Source organism: Ordospora pajunii (genome assembly GCF_021821965.1).
Source record: "Ordospora pajunii strain FI-F-10 chromosome Unknown Cg_02C, whole genome shotgun sequence".
NCBI lineage: Eukaryota > Fungi > Microsporidia > Ordosporidae > Ordospora > Ordospora pajunii.
The window spans coordinates 74,502-97,334 of record NW_026848119.1 but is presented as its reverse complement, the minus strand read 5'-3'; the positions used below and the strand labels follow the sequence as shown (position 1 = coordinate 97,334).

The following is a 22,833-nucleotide window of genomic DNA, read 5'->3' as shown; positions in this document are numbered from 1 at the left end:
GTTCGTATGGCTTAATTGTTCCCATCGTACCCAGTCCTCTAGTACGCAATAGCCTTACGTTTGCCTTGTATACTACAAAGCCTCCTCGCGTGCTGATACAATCTGTGGCAGACCCAAGGATATCAGATAAAAGGCAGCCATCCAATATACATCATGCATAGATTTTCATCGCTCATCGCTTCTTCATTAAGCGTTTCACACTTGCTGCTTGCATCTAAATCCTCCAGCCTGATGCTCAGCTCAGCAATGATCTTCTTTGGCATTTCTACCGATTTCCTTCGCCATTCAAACAAAGGATCATACACAAACGACAGCAGATTCGACACAAGCACGTTTTTGTTCCGAAGAAACAACTCCAGTGTGCCACAGAGCGCATCACTATACAGCCCTTCAAGTCCCATCACGCCAAATGCATCAACAATGTTCTGCGTAAGCCTGTAAGGCACTCTTTCCGGCACAGAAATCTCATTCCCCTTTCCAAAAATACAGTTCAGGTCAACATGGATTGTGTCTCCCGTCTTCGAGTCAAACAGAATGTTCTCAGCATGCCTGTCGCCAAGGCCCATGAACCATCCAACAATATTCATCATTGCATATGTTCTAGTAAAGTTGTTCCTGGCTAAAAGCCAGTTGAACGGATTCGAAAAGTTGTCATAAAACCACATGTGGAATCTCGGCGGAAACCTCATCACAGTCTCCATCCAGTCTTTCTGCCCAACTCTCTTACTCTTTGCAAACCTGCGCGCCACCTCAGAAATCGACACGCCCTCCCTTGTATAGTACTCCTCACAGATCGCCTTCAGCGAACTCAATCCTTCAATCCATTCAATTATTCCGCTTTCGTGATTGAACGGAATGACTGCATATGTTCTGATATACATTTCGCCCTCTTTCTTCTTCGCCATGTTGTTGATTATGTTGTTCAGGTCCATAAACCTGCTGTCTTTCCTCAGATCATCCTGGTTTTTGCACAGCCAATAGTACATCCTGCCATCCTCGCCAACAAAGCAAATCCTCTTGGGCCTTTGCAGCGAGTTCAACACCTCAACCTCATTCCTTACCCCGTTTATCAGCACATTTGTATTCGGCACTACTACACCTGCTGGAAACATACCTGAAAACGCAGGAAAGTCTGCAATCATCGACATACTGCTCTTCTTGCACTTTGAGATCTCAATCAGCATCTCAGACACTCTCTTGATGTTTGAAAATACAACCTTGTTATTTAAGCACAGCCTGGCCATTATGCCGTCCATCCTCCTTCGGGTGTTCAGAACCTGCGAGTTCACCATTATCAACGACTTCCAGAACGTTTCGTTCGGGTAATTCTCCATAAGCACATACACAACGTTGCAGATCTCATCCACAACCTCGGCATTTGGATGGCTGAGCCTTGAAAGAATCTGGTTGTAGTATGGTGGAAGAAGCGCCATACTCGATTGCACAAACCCTTTCAGAAGACGTGCACCCGTACTGGTGTCACTCGGTGAGCTCATCTCGGAAAACAGATGGAAAATCCTCGGAATCGCCTCGTCGCACAATGCTCTGTCACACTCAACGCCTCTTATGTACAGACCCATTGCTTTCACCGCCTCCGTGCTCTCAAAACGCTTTGCACCAAGCAAAAGTAGTCGTCCATTGTCACCCAGTATCGACAATGCATGCTCATATGCAGCCTTTGTATCAACCAGCTCGGTATACCTCACAAGCGCCCTTCTGTAATGCATCGAGGACATTGGAAACAGCTCCAAAATCTTTTTCAGCGCTGACTTTGCATTTCCAATCCTTCCCTGTGCAACCTTCAGCTCTGCAAGCTCATACAGAACTGCCCAGTCATTCCTCAGCAGCATGTCTCCAATTTCTTGTGCACATCTTGCTGAATCCCCTTCAATCCTATACCTTCTAATCATCTCAAGCCTTACATCCCTTTCAAAATCATTCAAAGACTCATAGCACTCTGTGTCTCCGGCGCCGCCATCTCTATTACTTATGCGTCTCCGCAATTTCAAGCAATCACTAATGCTCCTGCTGCCAATCGATGCAAGGTCTTCAAAGCATCCCCTGCAATCGTTGCTCAATCGCTGGCTATGCTCTTCATCGTCTTCAGCTCCCCTATATATACCAATAATGTCTACAAGCGCATCATATGGATCACTGTCTGCTTTTTCAAGCATACTTCGCACTCCAACTGACAAGCTCAAATGGCACCTTAGAAGCATCATGTTATTGTCCGCAAGGTCTCGCCTTCCCGCTATCACTCCCAGCGTTGACAGCACATCCCTGCTCTTTGAAACAAGCTCACAGTCCTTTATAAAATGCCTAGACAGCTCACACCTTCCATTCAGCTCCTTCCATCTGCAAAATTCACCCTCAATCCGCTTGCAGTCAGCCACAAACACTGCAATCTCATCATCAATCTTGCCAACAACCTCTTCAAACAGCTTGCCAGCATCAACTCGTTCATCCCACCTCATCTTTTCATCTTCACCCTCCTGCTTGCCAATCAGGCCTAAACATCTCTTTGCTGCTTCAAAGTTCCTATCAATGCAGAACCCAAAAAATAGATTTGTTGCATTCGGCCTTGCAAACATCGAGCTGATTCCCATAACCTTACCATAATCCCCAATCATATAGTAACCGTATTGCAACAGATCAAACATACTTCTGTGCTTTTCCTTCCTAATCATCTTCTCAAGCACTTGGATCGCTGTGTAGTAGTCTTTCAGAAACAAAGCAATCCTGAGCAGATGCTTCTCATCAATGTATCTTCTTCCTGAAAACCTGTCGAGCTTAAGAACAAACCTCGGAATCATGGCATCAATCCCCACATCAAGATCATCGGCAATCTCAGTCGTGACCTCCAACACCTTGCTGTCTCCGCACTCTAGAAGCATCTTGCACAGACACAGGCAATTAAACTCAAGAAACCCTTCATCAAGCAGGCCTCCATACTTAAGAAGATCAAAATACTCTTGCTTGCCCAGCTTATCAAGCTTATACAGCAGGCATCCATACATATTCTCAAGAAATCGCCTGAATGCATATGTCCTGTCGTACATCTTCTCAGTAGAGCGTGCAGGCAAATGCTCGTAAAAGTACTGTGTGCCTCTAAACTGTTCAATTATGCTCTCCACACTCCTATCAAACCTCCTACTCACATACTTCAGTGTTTCTTGTATCACAAAAAAATAGATGTCCTGCTTCCTGGGATTGATCTCAAGCAGAAACATCTCCACCATCACACTTGCTATTGACTCACTGCTACACTCAATGCAAGGCACTTCCGAATCAATACACAGAGGATCCGTAGGCAAATACCTCCTTGATATGCTTCCAATCAGAGATGCACTTTTTCCATCAACTATTCGCAGCTTCTTGTAAACATCACCTATCTTCACTCGAAAGCATTCGTCTGTAAAAAAACACCTCAGCATATTCTTGGCAAACACTTCCTCACGCTCAGCTTCAGCTGCATCTACACCCGCTGCATTATTTCCTGCTGTATTTAATTTCACACCGCATGCACCCAAAGCCTGCTGTTCCATAAACATCCGCTCAAGAAGCTCAACAGCTTTTGTTGTTGCAATCTCCTGCACAAAATATCCCCTGGCATCAAGCAGACGAGATATCAGGTCCAAGTATTCGTCCCGCCTTCCAATGCTACTCCATTCAACTATCCTCTCAACATCCATGTACAGAAATATCCTTGGCATGCACTTCATAAACTGCTTTGCATCAAAAAACGACGAGTAGTACTCAATGAACACACTCTTGCAATCAACTCCGCACTCATCCTCATGCTTCCTTATAAAAAACTCAACAAACGGAAACAAGCAGTTCGATACCGCACTTATGCTTTCATTTACTGCATCAATCACATGCTTCATTACCTTAAACACGCATACCTTGAGCTCAAACGGCCTTTCAACATAGATCCTCTTCAGTGCAAACAGGAACCTTGGCAGGTTACTGCCGATGTATCCATTCACATCCCCAAATAACCTCTCCAGCACGCTGTACTTGAAATATCCGCTGAAAAAAAGCGGCGCTATCACCTCCACACCCATCTCCATCAATTCACGGCCCTCATACCCCATGCATTGCACCTTGTCCTGGTTGCCCTGCAGAAGCAGTGATATCACAAGCAGATGGCCATTCGTCCGTGAAAAATCAGGATCAGAAACATACCTGCTGAATAAAGGTATGGAATAAATCATCGGATATATGTAAAACATGTTGTTCCTGACAAACATTTCACAATCTTCAGAGAAGAACAGTGCAAGCGGCCCGAAAAAATCCTCAAATCTTGCATTTTTCTTGATCTCTACATGCTCCTTATGTTTTGAGCTATGCCCGTCTGTACTATGAATACCTGAAGTGTTCCCACAGCATTCCGTATCATATTCTGCCTGCAAATGCTCGGATTGCATTGCTTCGCATGCCATCGTCACCGTAGTACTCAAGTAGTATTCAAAAATCATCGGCCTGATCCTCATAAACTCAGCTTTGCTTCGCATTGCAATATTCAGTATCACGTCCTTCAGAAACGCATTCGCACTGTGCCTTGTAAGTCCATTAAATAGAACAGCAAAGTACGAAAAAGCCACCTTGGGTGTACGGTCTGTGTATGGAAACATCTTTACAACAGTCGAGACATCGTCAATGCTCAGTGTTTCCGAGACATGCTTCAAAAGCGTAATCATTGTGCTTTCCTCGATACTTCCTTCCTCAATTATAAACCATCTTAAATGAATGCAATACTCAAGATTGCTCTGTATTTTGAATATGAGCCTCAGCAATGCAGTAAGTACTCTATGCGACCTGAATGCTTTCCAGTGGCTCACTGCATTGCAAAGCTCATCAATATCTACAATCGCAACACCAAGATACCTCTCTGCACATGCTGCATCAAGATACTCCTCTGCATTGCCATCGCATCCCAAAACGCGTTTCCCACACACCTTACATTGGCTATGCTCTGCATTAACGCCACATAAGACCATTCTTACAAGCATCCTCTCATCAAGTTCTATCACTTGTGATGGATGCAATACAAATACATCCTCGGACCCAACCATTGTAGAGTGTATTGTGAACTTCGGATCGGCTATGGCTAGCAAAAGATCCACATTCACAGACCCTGCAATCCGCCTTAGATACTCGACCAGGCCTGTATTTTCTCTGTTATCAATGCATATTTCTCTAAGAACATCAAGAAACACACCTACCTCTGCTGGCTCCAGGCTCGCAACATCCTGCTCAAGATCAAATTGAAAGTCGCCATACATCTTCTTGTAAAGGCAGTAGTTGTACACGTTTCGCCCAAGAAACTCAATATCTTCAATCGCCGTAGGTGCCCTTCGCGCCTCAACCTTACTGTATATGCATCGTAGCTTTGTGTAATTCGTATGGTTCAGTATCCTCCTGAACAGAATCATGTGGAAGTCCGATTTCTCAAACTCTTCGTGAAACATAACACTGGTCTCCAGCATACGTATGAATGCATCCAGTAGACTTCCAAGAGCATGCTCATCATCGTCGCCAATAACAAGACAAATAACCGCATTCAGAATCTCCAACGACACAAATTTGCTCAGACTATCCTTGAATATCTGTAGATAGCTCTCCCCACCCTCTAACTGCTGCAAGCACAGATTCTTCAAGTACATGTGATTCATTTCAAGGGTCAGCCTGCTAGATACGTAAGAATGCCGCTTAGCATCAACTATTCTGTCTAATGGCTCATCTGTTTGCATATCTCATATCTCCTGCCTACATGCACTGGTTAGATTGCCATCAACACACTTCTAACAACCAAAATACACTAACAACACACTCATATGTCAAATCTTATTTTATTTCTTACTCCTATAGCCTGTTTGTGTCCGTCGTTGCACGTGCTTCGACTTAGCGCACACTCCTCCTTTGTGCTCTACACGTGTTCCTCTCTTATGCTCCGTAAACACCACATCGTTTTTCTTTGTTATCTGAAGCCTTGGAACTGCTGTCCTTCGCTTTCGTTCATTCAGGATCTTAACCAGCTTGTTGGGCAACTCCACTCCCTTGGCAATTAGCTTCCTAACAACCTGCTTGATCTCTTCCACATACTTTCTCTTGAAATTATCTGTATACAACTCAAGAATCTCAATACATCCAGAATAGTCTATCTTGCATACTCCAATAAGCACATCTACAAACCTAAGTACATGCAAAATACCTTCTTTGCCAAGCCTGCTTGTGCACACACACTCCTCATACATCCTTCCAATATACTCATCGCCAAGCCTTTCGCTATGCTCCTCAATCAGGCAAGCCATTGCCTCGAGTATCCCACACCTCAGCTCCACACTCTCAGACCTCATCCCTACATAAAGCATCTTGCAATAAAGCTCAAATAGCTCCTCATCAAGTATCGCCACAAGCTCTCTAAGACATTCCTCGCTTGCCTTCCTTGCCTTTACATTCTTCGCAGTCATCCCAACAACTAATGCAGGAACCATCTTGTTGAAGTATTCCTTCCTCCTTTCATTGAAACATCCGCATCCATTCTTATATATCTCATATAGCAGCTGTATCCTCCACCGTAACGACGACTCCTTCAAACCATCCACAGCCTCATGCGAAAACATGCTGTCACATATACACAGATCAATCTTCTGCGACTTTTTCATGCAACACAGCAGCTGGTACGCTCGCTTCTGAACCCCACTCTCGCTTCTCTGCACAAACTCAATCAGCTTCCCATAGTATTCAAAATCGCTCTGCATCCTGCCAATAAAATATCTCGCCACCTTCAGCACATCACATATTCCACCCAGGTTCCATCTTCCAACCCCAATAGACTCTATCCTTGGATGGCAAACAACATACTCACGCACCTTCTCACAGATCCCATAATCATCAACCTCAAAAAGCCTCTGCAGAAGCACATCCATCTCCTCAGATCCTTCTCCATTCTCCATGCACAGAATCTCAAGTCCAATCCCACTCGAAAAAATCGCCTCCAATATCCTCTTCGAATCCTCTACGGCAATGCTATTCCTCAGAACCAGTCCTCCCTTGACATTCCCTTGGTGCGAGTGTATCATCCGATTTAGTCCATTGTACACAGAGCTCACAGCATTCCTGTTGCCCAGGCTCGTCTTCATCACATCTATAAACTCTCCAACCATTCCATAATGATCAGAGCAATAGTTGCAGAACGCCGGAAGACAGTTCAGCAAAACACACATCTTGATGCTATTCTTGCCTTCCTTCTTACTCACTCCCTTGTACAGCTTCAAGAAAAACGAAACATCACTGTTGCATGACGCTCGGATCACAGGCGCCCATCGCTCAACATCAATCAAGCCTTCCTCATACATCCCAAGCAGCTCCTCAATCCCCATCATCACCGCCACTGCCCCAAGAATAAACTGATACTTGTTGTCTCCCTCAATGTACTTCTCCCCCATAACCCTCACAAGCCCAAGAAATTCCGATCCAAGAAGGTGCCTTATCGACCTGACAAACTCATACACCTGCTCGTTGTCCAGCTTGCGCTCTTCAAACTCCCTCCGGATCGCACACTTAACTCCCGCAGTTATCTTCATCATGTGTCTTCCACTCCTCAAAAACTCCCCGAGATCCTTCTCTGAAAGCATAGAAAACACCATAAGAAGCTTTCCTCCCCTCAGATGCTCCATCTCAAACAGGTCCTCAAGCTCAGAAACAACGTACTCAAAAACATCCCCGTTCACATCCGCATTGCCCATCTCAGCAGCCGTATAGTTATACAGCAAATCACAACATTCAGAGTACAATGCCTTTCTTTCTACATCGTCTAAGGAGCCATGCTCTCCATCCACACTTCCACCTGGCCCTCTCCTCAGCTTGCTTTTCATCTCTTCAAGCCTTCTTCTCACATCAAGCCTTCCATGCACATGCTTAAAAAAACAATTCACATATCTCGCCCAAGTTATATCATCAAGCTTCTCCAAGTACTCCACAAACCATTCACAAAACCTCTTCTCACTCAGATAGCTTTCAATCAGCTCCGTCGCTTTCTTCCTCATCTCTTTCTTCACAAAGCACTCTTCCACCACAATCCTCATGTGCTCAATGCAATGCTTTCCTGTATTCACAAAATGCCTCATCAGGCGGAATCCTTGCCTCCAAATCGCTTCGTCATCAAATCTCGTTACTATCACTCTAATCAACTCGTTGACACATAATCCCTCCTCCACATGCTCCTTGTATGCAAGAACTATCTGAAGAAGCTCATCAATCCTCGTGTATTCATTCCTCCCTCCTAACTCCAAAATAGTCTCAATCACTGCACTAACAACATTCCTTGGCGTAGCTTCCATTCCTGTAAACGCCACATTCATCCTGACTATTTCAAAAACTCGCTTCACTTCGTCTTTAAACTCGACTTCCATCCCTGGGCTATTTTTACTTGCAATAATCCACAGCAACCCATTTATGCACCTCTGCACTAATAAACAATGCCGTTATACTCTCCACAAACACTATTCAGAAACACCATTTAATCATTCTTATACTACCTCAGCATCGTCTGGCCTCCCATGCTCGCTCTCTCCATTAAGAAAGTCAAAAACCTTCAGGCAGAACTCGTTAGAGTTCGACAGCATAAACCCATTATGTATAAGCGCAGTGTCAAACAAAACTTCCAGCAGCTTGCTCATCGACTCAACATCGTTGCTCTCAAACTGCCTCTTCATCTTCTTGATCAGCCCGTGGTTCGGATTCATCTCAAATATCTTCTTGCTCACCGCCGTCATTGCTGCAAGTGGATTCGCCTCCGTAACAGGCTGCGACCTCATTATGTTCTCCATCGCTCCCGACAGCGAGTATTTCGTCGTCGAAATAACTACAGGCACCCCTGCTCCAAGCCTTGTGTTCACAGACACCTTCTCAACCCTATCAGACAGCACATCCTTCACCTTCTTGCAGAACTCTTCGTGCGACTTAACTACTTCCTCAGGCACATTGTCCTCCTCAGGCAGCTCAACACCCTCGCTTGTGATCCTCTGCACCACATGCCCTTTATACTTCTTAAATCCACGCAGCATCACCTCATCCATCACATCGTACATGTACACCACCTCGTACTTCTCAAACGACCCGAGCACCGGATTCGACTTCACCTGGTCCTTTCCTATCCCAGTCAGCACATATATCTGCTTCTGGTTCGCATGCATCCCCTCAACATACTTGTCAAGCGTCACCATCTCGTCCCCGCTCTTCGTCGTGTAGTACCTCAGGCACTTTGCATACTCATCCCTTTGCGAGTCGTTCGCTTCCCCAACCGCCATCTTCAAGCTGTTCCCAAACTCCTTGTAGAATGTCTTGTACTTCTCCCCATCATTAGCCAGCTTCCCAATCATCTCAAGGATCTTCTGCGGAAGCGTCTTCCTCACCATCTTCATCACACTCGTTCCCTGTATCAGCTCCCTACTGATGTTCATCGGAAGGTCATCCGAAATTATTGCTCCGCTTACAAACCCCATCCATTCAGGAATAGCATCCCCTAGGTCGTCAGTCACAAACACATTGTTGCAGTACATCTTGATGCTGTTGTTCTTCTTGGTCCTGTTGAACATGTCAAACCTTGCCCTCTTCGGAATAAACATCAGCATCTTCACAGACACTATCCCCTCAATCTGCCAGAAGTCCATCGCAAGAAAGTCGTCCCAATCGCCCGAAATCGTCTTATAGAAGCTCTTCATCTCATCCTCAGGAACCTCCTTGATGTTCCTCTCCCACAGAGGCTTCTCAACATTGATCTTCTCCTTCACCATCTCAATCCGCTTTGCCTTCTCCTTCACATCTTCCTTCACCTCTTCTACCTTCGGCTCACTGCTCTCCTCCGTCTGTATCTCCTCAACCTTATCCTCTTCTTTCTCTTCCTCAACATCAACCTCCTTCTCAACATGCGTGTATATAGGATACAGATTGAACGAGCTGTACTTCTTCACCGTCTCAATAATCCTCTTCGACTCAAGGAACTCCACACTCTTGTCCTTGATGTGCAGTATCAGCGACGTCCCATGTGCAAATCCCTCTCCATCATACTCCTCTATCGTGTATCCATCCTTCCCTGTCGACGTCCATCGCAGCGCCTCTCCCTTCGGATGCCTCGTCACTACCTCAACCTTCGACGACACAAGATATGCCGAGTAAAACCCTATTCCAAACTGCCCAATCAGGTGAGCATTTGCTCCCTCTTGCCGCGCCTTCAGTGCCTCCTTGAACCCCTTCGTTCCGCTCTTCGCAATCACTCCCAGGTAGTTGTTCAGGTCCTCCCGCGTCATTCCTATCCCATTGTCCCTGATCGTCAGCGTCTTCGCCTCCTTGTCAGGAATAATCTCAATGTGCAGCGACGCCACCGGGTCAACCACATACCCCTCGTCACTCAGTTGCATATGCAGCGTTCGCAGCTTGTCACACGCATCACTTGCATTCGACACCAGCTCTCTCAGAAACATCTCATCAGACGAATATACACTCTTGATCATCATGTTCAGCACTTGATCCATATCAACTCCAAATGTATGACTTTCCTTAGACATACTCTCTTCAATTCAGACGTTTATATATTTTCTTATTCCCAGAAAACACCGCAAAAATCTAGAAAATATAACCACACTCTCGAAGCCTTGCCATCATCAACAACTCACAATAACTACCAAACGCCTCATTTATTCCATCACTTTCATCTCCATCCCATTCATACCGTTATAATCTACTCTTTCTGCATCCGCCATCGCTATGCTCTGCCTCTCATCTCAGTTGCATACCATTCGCTTCTTACTTACCTCTCTCCACCGACAGAAACTTCTCAATGTCTCTTACACACTCGTTGTACGATTCATAGTTCCTGGCATTCTCTGCAACCCACCGAGACAGCTGCCCACGCACCCGGCCTTCACTGTATCTGCTGTCCACCAAAAGAATCATCCCCCAGTCGTCCTTGTGCCGCAGCACTCTCCCAAGCGCTTGATTCACTGCCCGGAACGCCTGTGCTTCATACCAGCTCCTTCCGCTCTGACTCTTGTACCTGTCGTTGAACTCTTTCTTCAACTCCACCTGCGGGTCATGCAGGCTAGGATATGGAATCCCAATCGCAATAACTGCTCTCGCAAACGAGTCCTTGAAGTCCATCCCTTCGCTTGCCTTTCCTCGGTACACGCAAATAAGCGCTGCGCTCTGCTTCGTTGCAATCCTACTCTTGTATCTTTTCATCACGTTCTCAAATTCATTTCCAGACCCGCTCTTCGGCTCAACCAACACTCCTGGCCCCATACTCTTCTGCAGGTTCTCAAGAAAGCTGTAGCTGGGCACAAACACAAGCGTCCCTCCATGCTCCCTGATCCTGCCAGACACATCCGCAATAATCTTCACAAGCTGCTCAACATACTGCGCATCCATCGCCCCATACGTGCCAACAAGCTCCTTCATCAGATGCCCCTTCCGAACACTCGAGACAAACACCTGCTCCGCCCTCACAAGATGTGGTGCAACTATCGTGTGCAAAAACTCATGCCCAAGCTCAGAAGAAAATGATGAAAACGGCATCAACGTCCCCGACAAAAGCACAAGAGACTTGACCTTGCCAACAAACGGCCGGAATACCTGCCCTGCATCCATCAGCCAGAAGTTGTAGCAAAACTTACTCTTCGGCACTCCCCTTGCTCTTTCGTCATCCATCATGTGCAGCACAAATGAATATGCATCACACTCGCTGAAATGTATTGCCGACAAAACAGAGTCAAGCCCCTCAAGAACATGGAACGTATTCATGTTCAGCAGCTCTTTTGCATCCTCGCTTTTCTGGATCGCATAAATCGAGTTCTTGAACTTCAACACCGCTTCTTTGCCTATACTCATCCTGTCAAGCTCCTTCCGAATCTGCTCTCCCTTGCGTATCCGAAACCTCCCTGCTGCATTGCTTTTGTCAAACCCACCTCCATCAGCACCATCCTTCAGCTTCTTTAACAGCTCCATCACATTCATAAAGTCGGCCTTAACATCCCCTAGCATTGCACTTCTCTTCACTGCTCCGCTCAGCTCACCCTGTATCATCTCCATCGCCCTGGACGTCAACTCAACAGATCCAGACGACCGGCATACATCCTCAATGTTGTGTGCCTCATCAATAATCACTACACAGTTCTCAAGATCTATCCCAGTACTCTGCCGGATCTTGGGATCTATCAGGTAGTTGTATGGTGCAAATATCACCTCTGCATCCTCATTTAAAATTCTTGATGCATAGTACGGGCATCCAACACATCTCTTGCCCTCAATCTTCAGCTCCTCAATGTCAAATACTCTGTCTCCTATCCTCTTTGCAAGTCTGTCCTTGCCCGTAAAGTATACACACCCGCCAACCTTCACAAGATCATTGCATCCCGTGTTTTTGTCTACTGCATCGGCAAGCTTCGGGCACACACAGTACTGGCTTCTGCTTGCAAGTATCGACATTCTCGGGCTGTACCGTGTTTTCTTCAGCTGTGAAATCAGCTGGTCAAGCTGCTTGTGTGTTCTTGAGCAGATTATTACCTTCAGCTTTTCCTCACGCACATCCTCGCCTGTAGACATTCCGCTCCCCCTTCTTTTTGCATTCGTCTCCTGCACTCCTCGTTGCAGATACTCACAGTATCCCAGCACTGCACATATAATCGACAGGCTCTTTCCTGTCCCAGTCGGACTCTCAATGAGCCCGCTTGTTCCCGACATCAGGCACATTATCATCTTGGTCATCGTCACTATCTGTGCAGGATAAGGCTCAAAAGGCATCTCAATAGGCACCCCGCTGATCTTGATCCTGGCCATCAAAGGGCAGCCTGCATTTTGCGAGATTTGCAACTGCATCCACCGTAGATCCATCAGACAAAGACACATCCTTAGATATTCTTGCAAGCTCTCGCTCTTATTCGCCAGCTGCATGTTAAATCTCGTTCTTTTTCTTGCTACAAGCATGAATTGTCAAAATGCATAAATACACGCCGCAAGAATGCTACACATTCATCAGCAGCCAACTTCACACCCTACACCTCAAAAATACAAATTCTAAAACATAAAGCTACTCAGATCAATTTAATCGCTAGCAATGCTCTTCTCGTATCGAGCATAGCACTTTCCACACTCATATCCTCCTTCAACCCGTTTGCAAAACACCTCAACTCCACACTCCGCACATTGCACTCCACACAACTTCACCTTGTCGCCAGAAACACTGAAGTTGCCAAGCCACGACAGCGCCGGCTTCTTCTTCCTCAGATTCTGCTTCTTCGGCGTCAAGTACACCTTCTTCTTCTTTGCTCCTCCCCTCAGCCTCAGCACAAGATGCAGTGTTGATTCCTTCTGTATGCTGTAGTCAGACAGCGTCCTTCCATCCTCAAGCTGTTTCCCTGCAAAAATCAACCGCTGCTGATCTGGCGGAATGCCCTCCTTGTCCTGGATCTTCGTCTTCACATTCTCAACCGTGTCAGACGGCTCAACTTCTAGCGTTATGGTCTTTCCAGTTAGTGTCTTTACAAAAATCTGCATCCTAAACCTATGGGTAAAATTTTACTTATCATATCAATCGATCCCAGTAGCATAAACTGTCCAAACTCCGTCAACCAAGCCAACAGTTCATTCAGCATTCACTTCCTTCACTATCAGGCACATATAAATACACCAAATGCGCCGAGCAAGAGACACACATCATGCACCCGCCACCACTAAGTAAAAACATGCAGCGTCTCTCCAGTGACTCCATACAGCCATGGAAGTATGGGGTGGAATGCTAAGTCCCTGTACTTCCCGCGAATCCGGTGCAAAGGAACAACAAGATCGTTCGAAACATCGTTGTAGAATACAATAGTCTCGCTTGGATACGACACACACATCAAGTTGTATCTTCTATGGTGCACAACCTCAATTCCAATCTCCTCCTGAGCCATCGTCCTGGCAATCTCGTTCCTCACATGGTCATACAGCACTACCTTGCTCAGGTTGTTTACTAATGCAACCACACTGTCATTCACAATGCAAAAGTCAAGCACAAACGACATTCCTACACCCTCGCATACCGTCTTTCGAGACACAAGGTCGTAGACCACAATCGAATTGGTCGTCGAAACAATTATCCTGGAAAGCGTTCTGTGGAATCTCATCTTCAACGGAGTTTTGCCCTTGTCCAGGCACACCTTCATCGCCTTCCAGTTCGCTAGATCGCATACCATTATCTCCTTTCCAGATACTGTTCCAAGATATCTTCCGTTCTGATGCACTTCCATGCTATTCACTTTCTTGCTGCTCTTCAGCACAGCACAGGCACATAGTTGCTCGTCCCATCCGCCTATGCACCGCTTCCTCAGCTTCAGCTCCACCACACTGAATGCATCGGCAATCATCTCAATACCACTTAATCCATGCCCAGTGCTCACAAAATACACCGAATCCCCCACAAGCACGCAAATCAGTCCGTCCTGTGCAAACCTTGCCGCTCTTACATCTGAATCAAACCCAATCTCAAAAACCTTGGTGAACCCATCAAACTCATACACCTCTAGAACATTGCCCTTGCATGCTGCAAACATCTTGTGGCTTTCATGAACACTGATCCTAGCTAGCTGCTCAAGGCAGTAAGACAGCCCGATTTCCTTTGGAAAAGGGCCAAGTGTTTCTGGCTTTGGCATTTCCTTCACAAAGTCTCTAAGCCTGAACTCCTTCTTTTCTCTTGGATCATACAGCCTCAAGTATATCTTTCTGAGGCTTTTTTTAAGATCTTCGCTTCGATAAGACAGGTGTTCAACAACTCCAGCATACTGCTCCTCAGCATTTACAAAGATGTCTTGCTCATATGCATTCAGATCGTTCATTCCCTCGTCTGCCCATACATCCGATATCGTGTTAATGGGCTGCTCGTAATCTTTTTGTGGCATGCGCTTCACTCTACTCTTTCTACGCATTCTTGATGTGCTGTGCGTGCTCTGTCTGTTATCTGAACGCTCTTTCTTTTCCAGTATTGGCCCATCCATTGTCTTTCTGCTGAAGCTCAGATTCAACGGCCTGTACAGGTCAACATCCGGATCCATGCAGATGTTCTTTCTGAACATCCTAATTGCTTTTACGTCCTCCTTTGTTATTACATGCTCTCTTCCGTTGCATTTGACTCTGCGTCTGTTTTTGACCGGCCTTCTGCTCAGAAACTTCTCAATGCGGTCCATCTATCAAAGGGTGAAGTGCACACGATATCAATACACATGCTACAATCGATGCACTTACAGATGCGCACAACATTGATTGCATGCACCGAAGCCCCAGCTATGATTGTGCACAATGTGAAAGAAGGCGAATACATCGAAGACCAGGAATGCACAGAACGGCTGAAGAGGCTACTGGAGCAGAAGGACTCTGTTCAAAAGCACATGGCAATTGTGCAGATCAGTACGGACGACTACATGTCGTGGAACATTCTCAAGCAGCACCTTATGGCACACCGCAATGAATTCAGCACACAGCTTTCGGTATGTGAAAATGCACTGAGGAGCAATCCAAAGTCGTACCAGGCATGGAATCACAGGAGATTTATGATGCTGGAATTTGAGGAAGAGGCGCAGAAGTATGCAAGAGAAGAAGATGCACTTACTGCACGCCTGCTAAATTTTGATCCAAGAAACTTCCACTGCTGGAACTACAGGATGCAGGTGATTGGCAATAAGACAGCAAGGGATCTGTTTAACTATTCGTATCTGCATCACAACATGGATGAAGATCCTATCTCCATTGTGTACACAGATCCTTTGAGTCCTGTAGGATGGGAGTATCTTTATGTGCATCGTGAGGCAAGGAGGATGAAGAGTGGGATGTATATCAGGATTGGCGAAGGGTGTATGGAGGTTGTGTTTGAGAAGCCTTTTGTGGGTGAGCTGGTAATTGAGGTTGAGGCAATGGATGAGCAGCTTGTATGCAGGTCGGAAGTGCCAACCATGTGCCTGAAAAGAAGGATCTGTCTCTGTCGTGCACCCAGTAGGCTTACGCTGACGGTTGAAGGAGTGGAGAAGAGGTTTGAGCGAGAGGAGGATGATCTTGCGCTTCCAAACGCTATACTGAGGCTTGAGAGCGAGTGCATTGGTGCGTTGCAGTGCATCGTAGACTGCTCGAAAGATGCAAAAGAGAGGAAGAAGGCTGTGGAAGAGCTGGTAAGGATTGATCCAATCAGAAGAAAGTACTACAGCTCGCTGAATCATGAGCATTTCGATGTTTATGTTGCTGCTCAATAGGTTAGGCTTGTGCAATTGCAAAGTACTGGGTGATGGGGCAGCGGACAAACACTCAAGATCGGCAGTTTATGCAAAAGGTGCTGTTGTCAAAGATGGTACGGAAATAAAGAAGATGTTTTATTTAGTTGTCAGCTTCATCATTGCATCAACTACATCGTAATCAGAGTCCACGAGCGCCTTGATGATTTCATGCCGTGGAACGCTGATTTGCGAGCTTATCAGCTTGATGTCTTCTTCGGAAAGTCTTTTGCTGTCAGCACCAAGTGTATCATCCGTATGCTCGTGCCTGCTTTCATTGCTTTCTGGGGGACTTTCTATTCTGCTGTACATTCCGACGATGTCATCAGAGAGCGTGTTTGCGGAGTCCTCAGTATGCTTCTTCATCAGCTGATCGATATTGATTGGGTTTGTAAGGTTTCCGAGGACAAGTATTGAGTCTGTCCCCTTGATGGTGTATGCAAGCGGAGACTGCACGGAGAATGCAATGTTGTCCACGAACATACTTATGTTTTTGACGTCTGCCATTTCCTCAAGCTTGACCTTGGAGCCAAGTGTTTTATGGACAAAGGACTCGTTTGCAGTGAGGGCCCTGGACATGCAGGGATGTGCATTTGAAGTAAAAATACAAGCGGTATGTGCACACAGGTGGGCTGAATGCAAGGGTGATGGAATGCCAAAACTCGCATGATGCAATACAGACAGAGGGATGGCAATGTGGATTATGTCACTGGATCGATACAATGTGGATTATGTCACTGGATCGATACAATGTGGATTATGTCACTGGCGCAATGTGCCATCGAGGGGTTGTAGTTTAGTGGTAGAGCGCCTGCTTTGCACGCAGGAGAACCGGGTTCGATTCCTGGCAGCTCCATTTTTGCCCATGACAGGACCAACCAAAGACAGCACAGCACATCCTTGTGATATTGCCATGTCCAGAAAACGGCTCCTCCTGGCTCATATATTTTGCACTGCCGATACATTGCAGCTCAGCCATTACGATCATGCACCTGCCACTTCACACGTCAACACATCGTCAAAATAAGCTTGCAACTGCTCACACACATCCGCATCCCGCCGCAACCCACACATGTTGCAAATCGAATCATTCTACGGCACTCTCGAGAACGAGTCAGACTGCATCGTTCTCATCGACATGGCTCGCTGCGGCCTCATCCCCAGAATCCAGCGCAGACTCACGTCCCACGAGCGCAGAGCCATCCGCCACGGCAGCGTCTTCGTCTACTGTGAAGAAGAAAGCACAATCAGAAGATGGACCGATGACATGGCGTGGTCTCCGTCCCGCATCCAAGGCGCATTCCTAGCATACAGGCAGATGCTTGCTACAAGCCCAATGATAAAAAAGACATACTCTGCAACATGTGCTGGCAGAAACTTCCACGTCGTTGCATACTCTGCTGCCTCAGACTGCCATTCAATCCTTCCTTCTCCATCCTTGCTCTATGCTGCTGCTCATCTGCCAACAGACATTCGCATCAGGAAAAAACCTTCATTCAGAAGCTTCGACCTTCCTCGTCCACACACCGAGCATCTTGAAACACACGACGACTTTGCACTCGGCACATACTGGTACTGATAACACTCCACCAGCATCAAATAAAACTAATATTTATTCAGCATACACTCCGCACATATACAGCTCACCCGTCCTTCTTTCCGGCATTCTCCCTCAGTTCCTTCCTCATGCCAATCTTGCACATCCTTCTTATCCCCATCCATCCTGCACAAACCCCCACCACATACCTATTCAGCACACTTCCTATAACAAACTTCATCCCAAGCCGTATATACGTATAGAACAGTAGCAAATACACCTCATCCGTCGATTGTATCCTCATTATGTGCCGCAGAGCACTCATAAGGCTCTTCTCAACCCCATATCCATGCTCATACATGTATCCAACATTGTAGTGCCCTTCTGCACTATTCATCAGTGCTGCAGACATGTAGTATGCCAATGCATCCCTGTACGACCTTGCCACTCCTCGTCCATAGAAATACGCATCTCCTATCCTATTAACCACCTCATGATCTCCTCTCTGAAGAAGCTGCATATACAGCCATAGAAGAATCTCATGCTGCTTCTCAAACAGCCAATGCCTCTCAAGCACATACACTGCATTCTGCATGCAAGACATCGATCCAAGCTCTGCACACATAAGCAATCCAATTACACTCTGTCTGTATCTTCCTGCTGCAAAGTCATTCTGCGCCATGCTCTTCAACTCAACCGCTAAATCAGAGTACTCCAGGACTGCCTGATACCTGGCACATGCATTTGCATATTCGCCCTGCAGGTAGTATCCCATTCCATCCATGTGTATTGCAGGAAGATATCCTTGCCTCAATGCATTCTCCATATGGATTTCTGCATTCAAAAGCAGCCTGTTCGAGTTCAATAGATACAGCAGATACTCAATCTCACCAAAGCGTGAGAATCTTGCTGTACGAGCCAGTGCATGCCGTGCGTTCTTCCTGTCCATATACTCCGATGAAAGCAGCACCTTTCCCACTCCACACATCCCTATTGCATCATTTATTTCCTTCGCCTTCGAGTAGAAATACATCGCCTTCTCAAGAGACTTCTCCACGCCTATTCCATAGTAATGCATCTCGCCAAGATATCCAAGTGCTCGTCCATGTCCCTTCTGTGCAAGATACACCACTGTCTGAGTATGATCCTTCAATAACAGCTGCTTCCTATCAAGCAACGACAGAAACAGCCTTCCAGACGCCTCGTCTCCAGAATAGACCATAGTAATAATGTTAGAAACTGCCCTGGGCGGCAAAAACTTCTTGTCCAGGCTTTCAAACCGATCCATTGCTGCAAACTCATGCGGATTGCGCAGGTACTTCATGGACACCCTTGAGGACTCTCTCCAAAGCAAGTCTGCAGCAAGCTTCAGGTCTTTGTCTGAGCTACCGGAGTTTATTGCCACAGATCCAAGAACCATGCTCCGAGCTTCATCCCCATTCGACAGCACATATGCAGCCAGCGCCTCGTCTCCCTTACCCATAAACACCTTCTTGACAAAATATGCATAGAAATGGTCAAGCGGCTCCTGCCTTGTTTCACAAGCATCAATCGCACTCTGCACATCCCCATCCTCAAGAAGAGCCTTCCTCAAAGACCCACACACAGCAAATGCAAGGTACAACACAAACATTACAACCCCAAACACCAAGACATTTAATTATCTCATTCACACAGATCAAAACATCACACATAAACACAACACAGCGGAGCCCTTGCTTCTCTTTACTGATGGCACAGCGATCTGTGCTTTTCGTTCCCGGGAAGCACAGCAACAGGCATGCACTCATGCATACCTTACATTTTATCATAAGTCTACACTATCTCTGCGCAGCATCGTCCCTAGCAACTACTGCACATACACAATCTCCCTTGATCAAGACACGCTTTCCATTCGCATCAATCACGACATTCATGTACTCGTCAAACCCAACGATTGTCCCAGCATGCCTGGTACTGGCATCAAGTCCCCAGATTTCAACAGACACAGATGCAGAAAGGAAGTTGTAGATCTCCTCAAGAGGCAGCACGCTTCTGGAATCAGCACCCATGTGCTGTAGTAAACATTTGCTATATGTACAGCGGATATGTCGAGTAAATGCCAAATGCATGTAATTGGGCATGGCGTAGAAAAACAACCCCATACGGTGATATAAGTGTTCTACACACACACCCCTGCGTCGAAGGTACTATTCAGAATCATTTGTTTAGTAAACCAATCGATACCATTTGCAACAATTGCGATTCCTAGGGCTGGGATGACGAGTCGAGGCAGTGGGCCGTGTTGAAGATAGACATTTGTGTCTGCTTGATGATATAGGACGATGAGTCTTGGCCTGCTGTGATCTGACCAGCCTTTTATTTGTAATGTCTTTTTGTGTGTTTACACCCACCATTTGTACTAAGCGCTGCTACTCTGGTGTAGACGCTGTGTACGACCTTGTTTTGTGCCTGTACATGCTCTGACAATACTTTCTAGATGTTGATTTTATTAACATAGTTTTTGCACGACATGAGGCATTGTGCGGTAGACTGAATATCGCTGCATGACTGTGCATATGACACATGCTATGTGAAGTACTGAGCAAATGTCGGGAATTTGTGTGTTTCCGTCAGGGACTTTTCTGCAGAAACCATCACGGCCAGCATGCTTCTTAGCTTGCTCTCCTCAGCCCCGTGGATTTCAAGGATCTGTCGGTTTACATATGCAGCTAGCTTCTTTCTTCTCTTTGATATCCCGCTCTCTTCACTATCAAAAATGACGAACTCAAGTAGGTCCTCTAGGTGTGCCATCAGGCATAGATCGCCAATTGCTAAGTCATACAGCTCAGAACGGATGAATTCAATAACCTCTTCAAGAAGAGGCACTGCATCATTGGTGGCATCGGCTACACATGCATTCTTAATCTGCACGGAAAGCTCGCATGCTTTGTGCTCCATCAAAAAATAGTACATATTCGTGTTTCTGTCTATTATCTCCGGATTTATGTCGTTTATTCTTGAAATCGCAGTGTCAATGTCTCCAGACTCAATTTCGTTTCGTATCTCTGTTCGCTGGGATAGCGACGACGACTTGGCAAACGAAATGCCCACGTCGTTTGCAAACTCAACAGCCACATCCCCCATCCCTTCGCAGTCCAGATACTCAAGAACCAGCTCGTTAAGGTTCTGCTCACAAACCAGGGTTTGCAGCTTATGTGTGCAGTCAGAATGCATATGTTGATGCTCCACACATTCAGCATCATTGCTCATCACAGGGCATTTGTTTACAGCAATTATGCATTGCTTCATAGCAGCATTTCATCACCTATTTTTGCATAGCGATGTGCAGAGATGATGGCTGTCTGGGTACTGGAACGATTTGAAGCTGAAGAATTGCTTCGGGCTTTTCTTTTCTGAGTCCACCACTGTCCATACAAGATACTCGAAAAAGATGCTGCTTGCTGTGTCCCAGATGCTGAATGCATCAGAAACTCTTGCAATATTGTCGGCATCCATGAATAATGCATGGCTTTCTAGCAAATATCCACAGAACCTCTGCTTTCCTGAGGCGTTCATGCTACTGCAAATCTCATTTACGTCTGTGGACTTTGAATGCAAGAGTCTTCCTAACTGGTGGAACACGGAAATGGGTCTTGCATCTGTTGGTAGGAGCAGTCTGTGGATGCCTGCAAGATGAAGATTACCATCGACATGTATCGACTGCTCGTATGTCAGGCAATATGCTTTTCTGATCTGCAAGCCTCTGATTTTGTTGAAGTTTACCGTGATTGAGCCAGGAAGGCATTTTCCTGCAAATTGCAGTGTCCGTGTTTCGATTATCAGCCGGGTCATCTTGCTGAGCCTTGGCATCCACAGAATGAACTGTTCGTGGCAGTCGATGTCTATAAGAGAGATTGTGCTGTTTGTGATAAAAGCGTCCGAGTGCTCCTCTATGCTCTCTATGTATTGAACTGACAATCCCATGTCTCCAGCGATTGCATGCACTGTGTGTGTCTTTGAGCATCCTGCTGGTCCATTTACAATAACAACTGCGGATCTGACTGCGTTCAGTGCATGCCTCAGCTCTTTCTGCTTTGCAACCGGCACAAAATCAATCGCCATGCCGTGGGTGCATTGCATACCATGCATTATGCACAAGGAGCATTCCACAAGCCGATATGGAGGTAGTATCAATCATGCATTGTGTGCTGCTGCTCTCAAGTATGCATGATCTATGCCTGAAACAGCTTGTATGAAATGCATCGAGCATAACAAAACAATGCTTGTGGCAGCAATTGTAACATTAGTGCTTGCAGTAAGATGCAGTCAAGACGAAGACTCGTCGGTGCAGTCCACAGACAATGTCTTCAAGAAATTCCTCGAGGTAGCAATAAGCGATGCTGGCAGAGACCAGAGCACAGAAAATGAAATGCATGGTGCAGACATAAAGGATATGAATGGCTCGGATAGTAGCCATGTGAAACGACAGAACCCGCTACAAGGCATCTCAAGGCATCTTTCCGTCATGCGAAGCGAAGAAAACACTGCAGAAGCATCTGGCACTGCCATCACGGGTAAAAACAAAAAGCACATCGGCAGCAAGCAGAAAAAGGCTGCTTCGCAACCGCCGGATGTACAGCCAGATCTTACATTCGAGACGCCGATATCTGCATCACTTCTACTCAAGCCATCAGATACAAAGAAAGAGATCGTGATTAGTCAGGGGGACATCAAGGAAATGTCGGATGGACTGAAGGATCTGGAAAAGCTGATTGCAGGCCTGAATGCATTCAAGAATAGGCTCAAGTCCATTCTCAAGAAGACATCCCAGCCTCCAAGGGAAGACAAACCATCTACGGACTTACTGAACTACAACTTCATAGAAGTCACCGAAAACACACAGGCAGAAAATAAGTAATAAAGACAGATTCATATTACATCATTCTAGTTTAGTTAGTATCGGTATGGCTGAAAATACTTACTTGCATCAATGCATTCTGAGTGCCATTTACCTGG

At 46.1% G+C, this 22,833-nt stretch overlaps 14 protein-coding genes and 1 non-coding gene across 15 annotated transcripts; 4 read left to right on the top strand and 11 right to left on the bottom strand.

Moving 5' to 3' along the window:
• Positions 1 to 122: 122 nt before the first annotated feature.
• Positions 123 to 5,678, bottom strand: HK407_02g04030 (kinase domain-containing protein; the record flags this gene model as incomplete). Its single annotated transcript, XM_060420399.1, has 1 exon — positions 123 to 5,678. One exon carries the CDS (start codon positions 5,676 to 5,678, stop codon positions 123 to 125), a length of 5,556 nt encoding a protein of 1,851 aa, XP_060277413.1.
• Positions 5,679 to 5,855: 177 nt separating this feature from the next.
• Positions 5,856 to 8,420, bottom strand: HK407_02g04020 (uncharacterized protein; the record flags this gene model as incomplete). The annotated part of the gene is made up of 1 exon (XM_060420398.1): positions 5,856 to 8,420. The coding sequence occupies one exon, from the start codon at positions 8,418 to 8,420 to the stop codon at positions 5,856 to 5,858; it is 2,565 nt and encodes an 854-aa protein (XP_060277412.1).
• Positions 8,421 to 8,537: 117 nt separating this feature from the next.
• HK407_02g04010 (heat shock protein 90) lies at positions 8,538 to 10,574 on the bottom strand (the record flags this gene model as incomplete). The annotated part of the gene is made up of 1 exon (XM_060420397.1): positions 8,538 to 10,574. The coding sequence occupies one exon, from the start codon at positions 10,572 to 10,574 to the stop codon at positions 8,538 to 8,540; it is 2,037 nt and encodes a 678-aa protein (XP_060277411.1).
• A 238-nt stretch (positions 10,575 to 10,812) lies between these two features.
• Positions 10,813 to 12,840, bottom strand: HK407_02g04000 (Rad3-like DNA-binding helicase; the record flags this gene model as incomplete). The annotated part of the gene is made up of 1 exon (XM_060420396.1): positions 10,813 to 12,840. The coding sequence occupies one exon, from the start codon at positions 12,838 to 12,840 to the stop codon at positions 10,813 to 10,815; it is 2,028 nt and encodes a 675-aa protein (XP_060277410.1).
• A 264-nt stretch (positions 12,841 to 13,104) lies between these two features.
• HK407_02g03990 (ubiquitin) lies at positions 13,105 to 13,557 on the bottom strand (the record flags this gene model as incomplete). The annotated part of the gene is made up of 1 exon (XM_060420395.1): positions 13,105 to 13,557. One exon carries the CDS (start codon positions 13,555 to 13,557, stop codon positions 13,105 to 13,107), a length of 453 nt encoding a protein of 150 aa, XP_060277409.1.
• Positions 13,558 to 13,733: 176 nt separating this feature from the next.
• Positions 13,734 to 15,224, bottom strand: HK407_02g03980 (uncharacterized protein; the record flags this gene model as incomplete). The annotated part of the gene is made up of 1 exon (XM_060420394.1): positions 13,734 to 15,224. The coding sequence occupies one exon, from the start codon at positions 15,222 to 15,224 to the stop codon at positions 13,734 to 13,736; it is 1,491 nt and encodes a 496-aa protein (XP_060277408.1).
• A 99-nt stretch (positions 15,225 to 15,323) lies between these two features.
• Positions 15,324 to 16,280, top strand: HK407_02g03970 (uncharacterized protein; the record flags this gene model as incomplete). The annotated part of the gene is made up of 1 exon (XM_060420393.1): positions 15,324 to 16,280. The coding sequence occupies one exon, from the start codon at positions 15,324 to 15,326 to the stop codon at positions 16,278 to 16,280; it is 957 nt and encodes a 318-aa protein (XP_060277407.1).
• Positions 16,281 to 16,397: 117 nt separating this feature from the next.
• HK407_02g03960 (uncharacterized protein) lies at positions 16,398 to 16,877 on the bottom strand (the record flags this gene model as incomplete). The annotated part of the gene is made up of 1 exon (XM_060420392.1): positions 16,398 to 16,877. The coding sequence occupies one exon, from the start codon at positions 16,875 to 16,877 to the stop codon at positions 16,398 to 16,400; it is 480 nt and encodes a 159-aa protein (XP_060277406.1).
• Positions 16,878 to 17,083: 206 nt separating this feature from the next.
• HK407_02g03950 lies at positions 17,084 to 17,154 on the top strand. The gene has a single exon. It is a non-coding gene; the product is annotated as a tRNA-Ala (tRNA).
• A 216-nt stretch (positions 17,155 to 17,370) lies between these two features.
• On the top strand, positions 17,371 to 17,877 carry HK407_02g03940 (putative Gti1/Pac2 protein; the record flags this gene model as incomplete). The annotated part of the gene is made up of 1 exon (XM_060420391.1): positions 17,371 to 17,877. The coding sequence occupies one exon, from the start codon at positions 17,371 to 17,373 to the stop codon at positions 17,875 to 17,877; it is 507 nt and encodes a 168-aa protein (XP_060277405.1).
• A 64-nt stretch (positions 17,878 to 17,941) lies between these two features.
• Positions 17,942 to 19,468, bottom strand: HK407_02g03930 (uncharacterized protein; the record flags this gene model as incomplete). Its single annotated transcript, XM_060420390.1, has 1 exon — positions 17,942 to 19,468. The coding sequence occupies one exon, from the start codon at positions 19,466 to 19,468 to the stop codon at positions 17,942 to 17,944; it is 1,527 nt and encodes a 508-aa protein (XP_060277404.1).
• Positions 19,469 to 19,655: 187 nt separating this feature from the next.
• Positions 19,656 to 19,946, bottom strand: HK407_02g03920 (uncharacterized protein; the record flags this gene model as incomplete). Its single annotated transcript, XM_060420389.1, has 1 exon — positions 19,656 to 19,946. One exon carries the CDS (start codon positions 19,944 to 19,946, stop codon positions 19,656 to 19,658), a length of 291 nt encoding a protein of 96 aa, XP_060277403.1.
• A 457-nt stretch (positions 19,947 to 20,403) lies between these two features.
• On the bottom strand, positions 20,404 to 21,087 carry HK407_02g03910 (uncharacterized protein; the record flags this gene model as incomplete). Its single annotated transcript, XM_060420388.1, has 1 exon — positions 20,404 to 21,087. The coding sequence occupies one exon, from the start codon at positions 21,085 to 21,087 to the stop codon at positions 20,404 to 20,406; it is 684 nt and encodes a 227-aa protein (XP_060277402.1).
• A 51-nt stretch (positions 21,088 to 21,138) lies between these two features.
• HK407_02g03900 (uncharacterized protein) lies at positions 21,139 to 21,939 on the bottom strand (the record flags this gene model as incomplete). Its single annotated transcript, XM_060420387.1, has 1 exon — positions 21,139 to 21,939. The coding sequence occupies one exon, from the start codon at positions 21,937 to 21,939 to the stop codon at positions 21,139 to 21,141; it is 801 nt and encodes a 266-aa protein (XP_060277401.1).
• A 157-nt stretch (positions 21,940 to 22,096) lies between these two features.
• Positions 22,097 to 22,735, top strand: HK407_02g03890 (uncharacterized protein; the record flags this gene model as incomplete). Its single annotated transcript, XM_060420386.1, has 1 exon — positions 22,097 to 22,735. The coding sequence occupies one exon, from the start codon at positions 22,097 to 22,099 to the stop codon at positions 22,733 to 22,735; it is 639 nt and encodes a 212-aa protein (XP_060277400.1).
• Between the last annotated feature and the right edge of the window lie 98 nt (positions 22,736 to 22,833).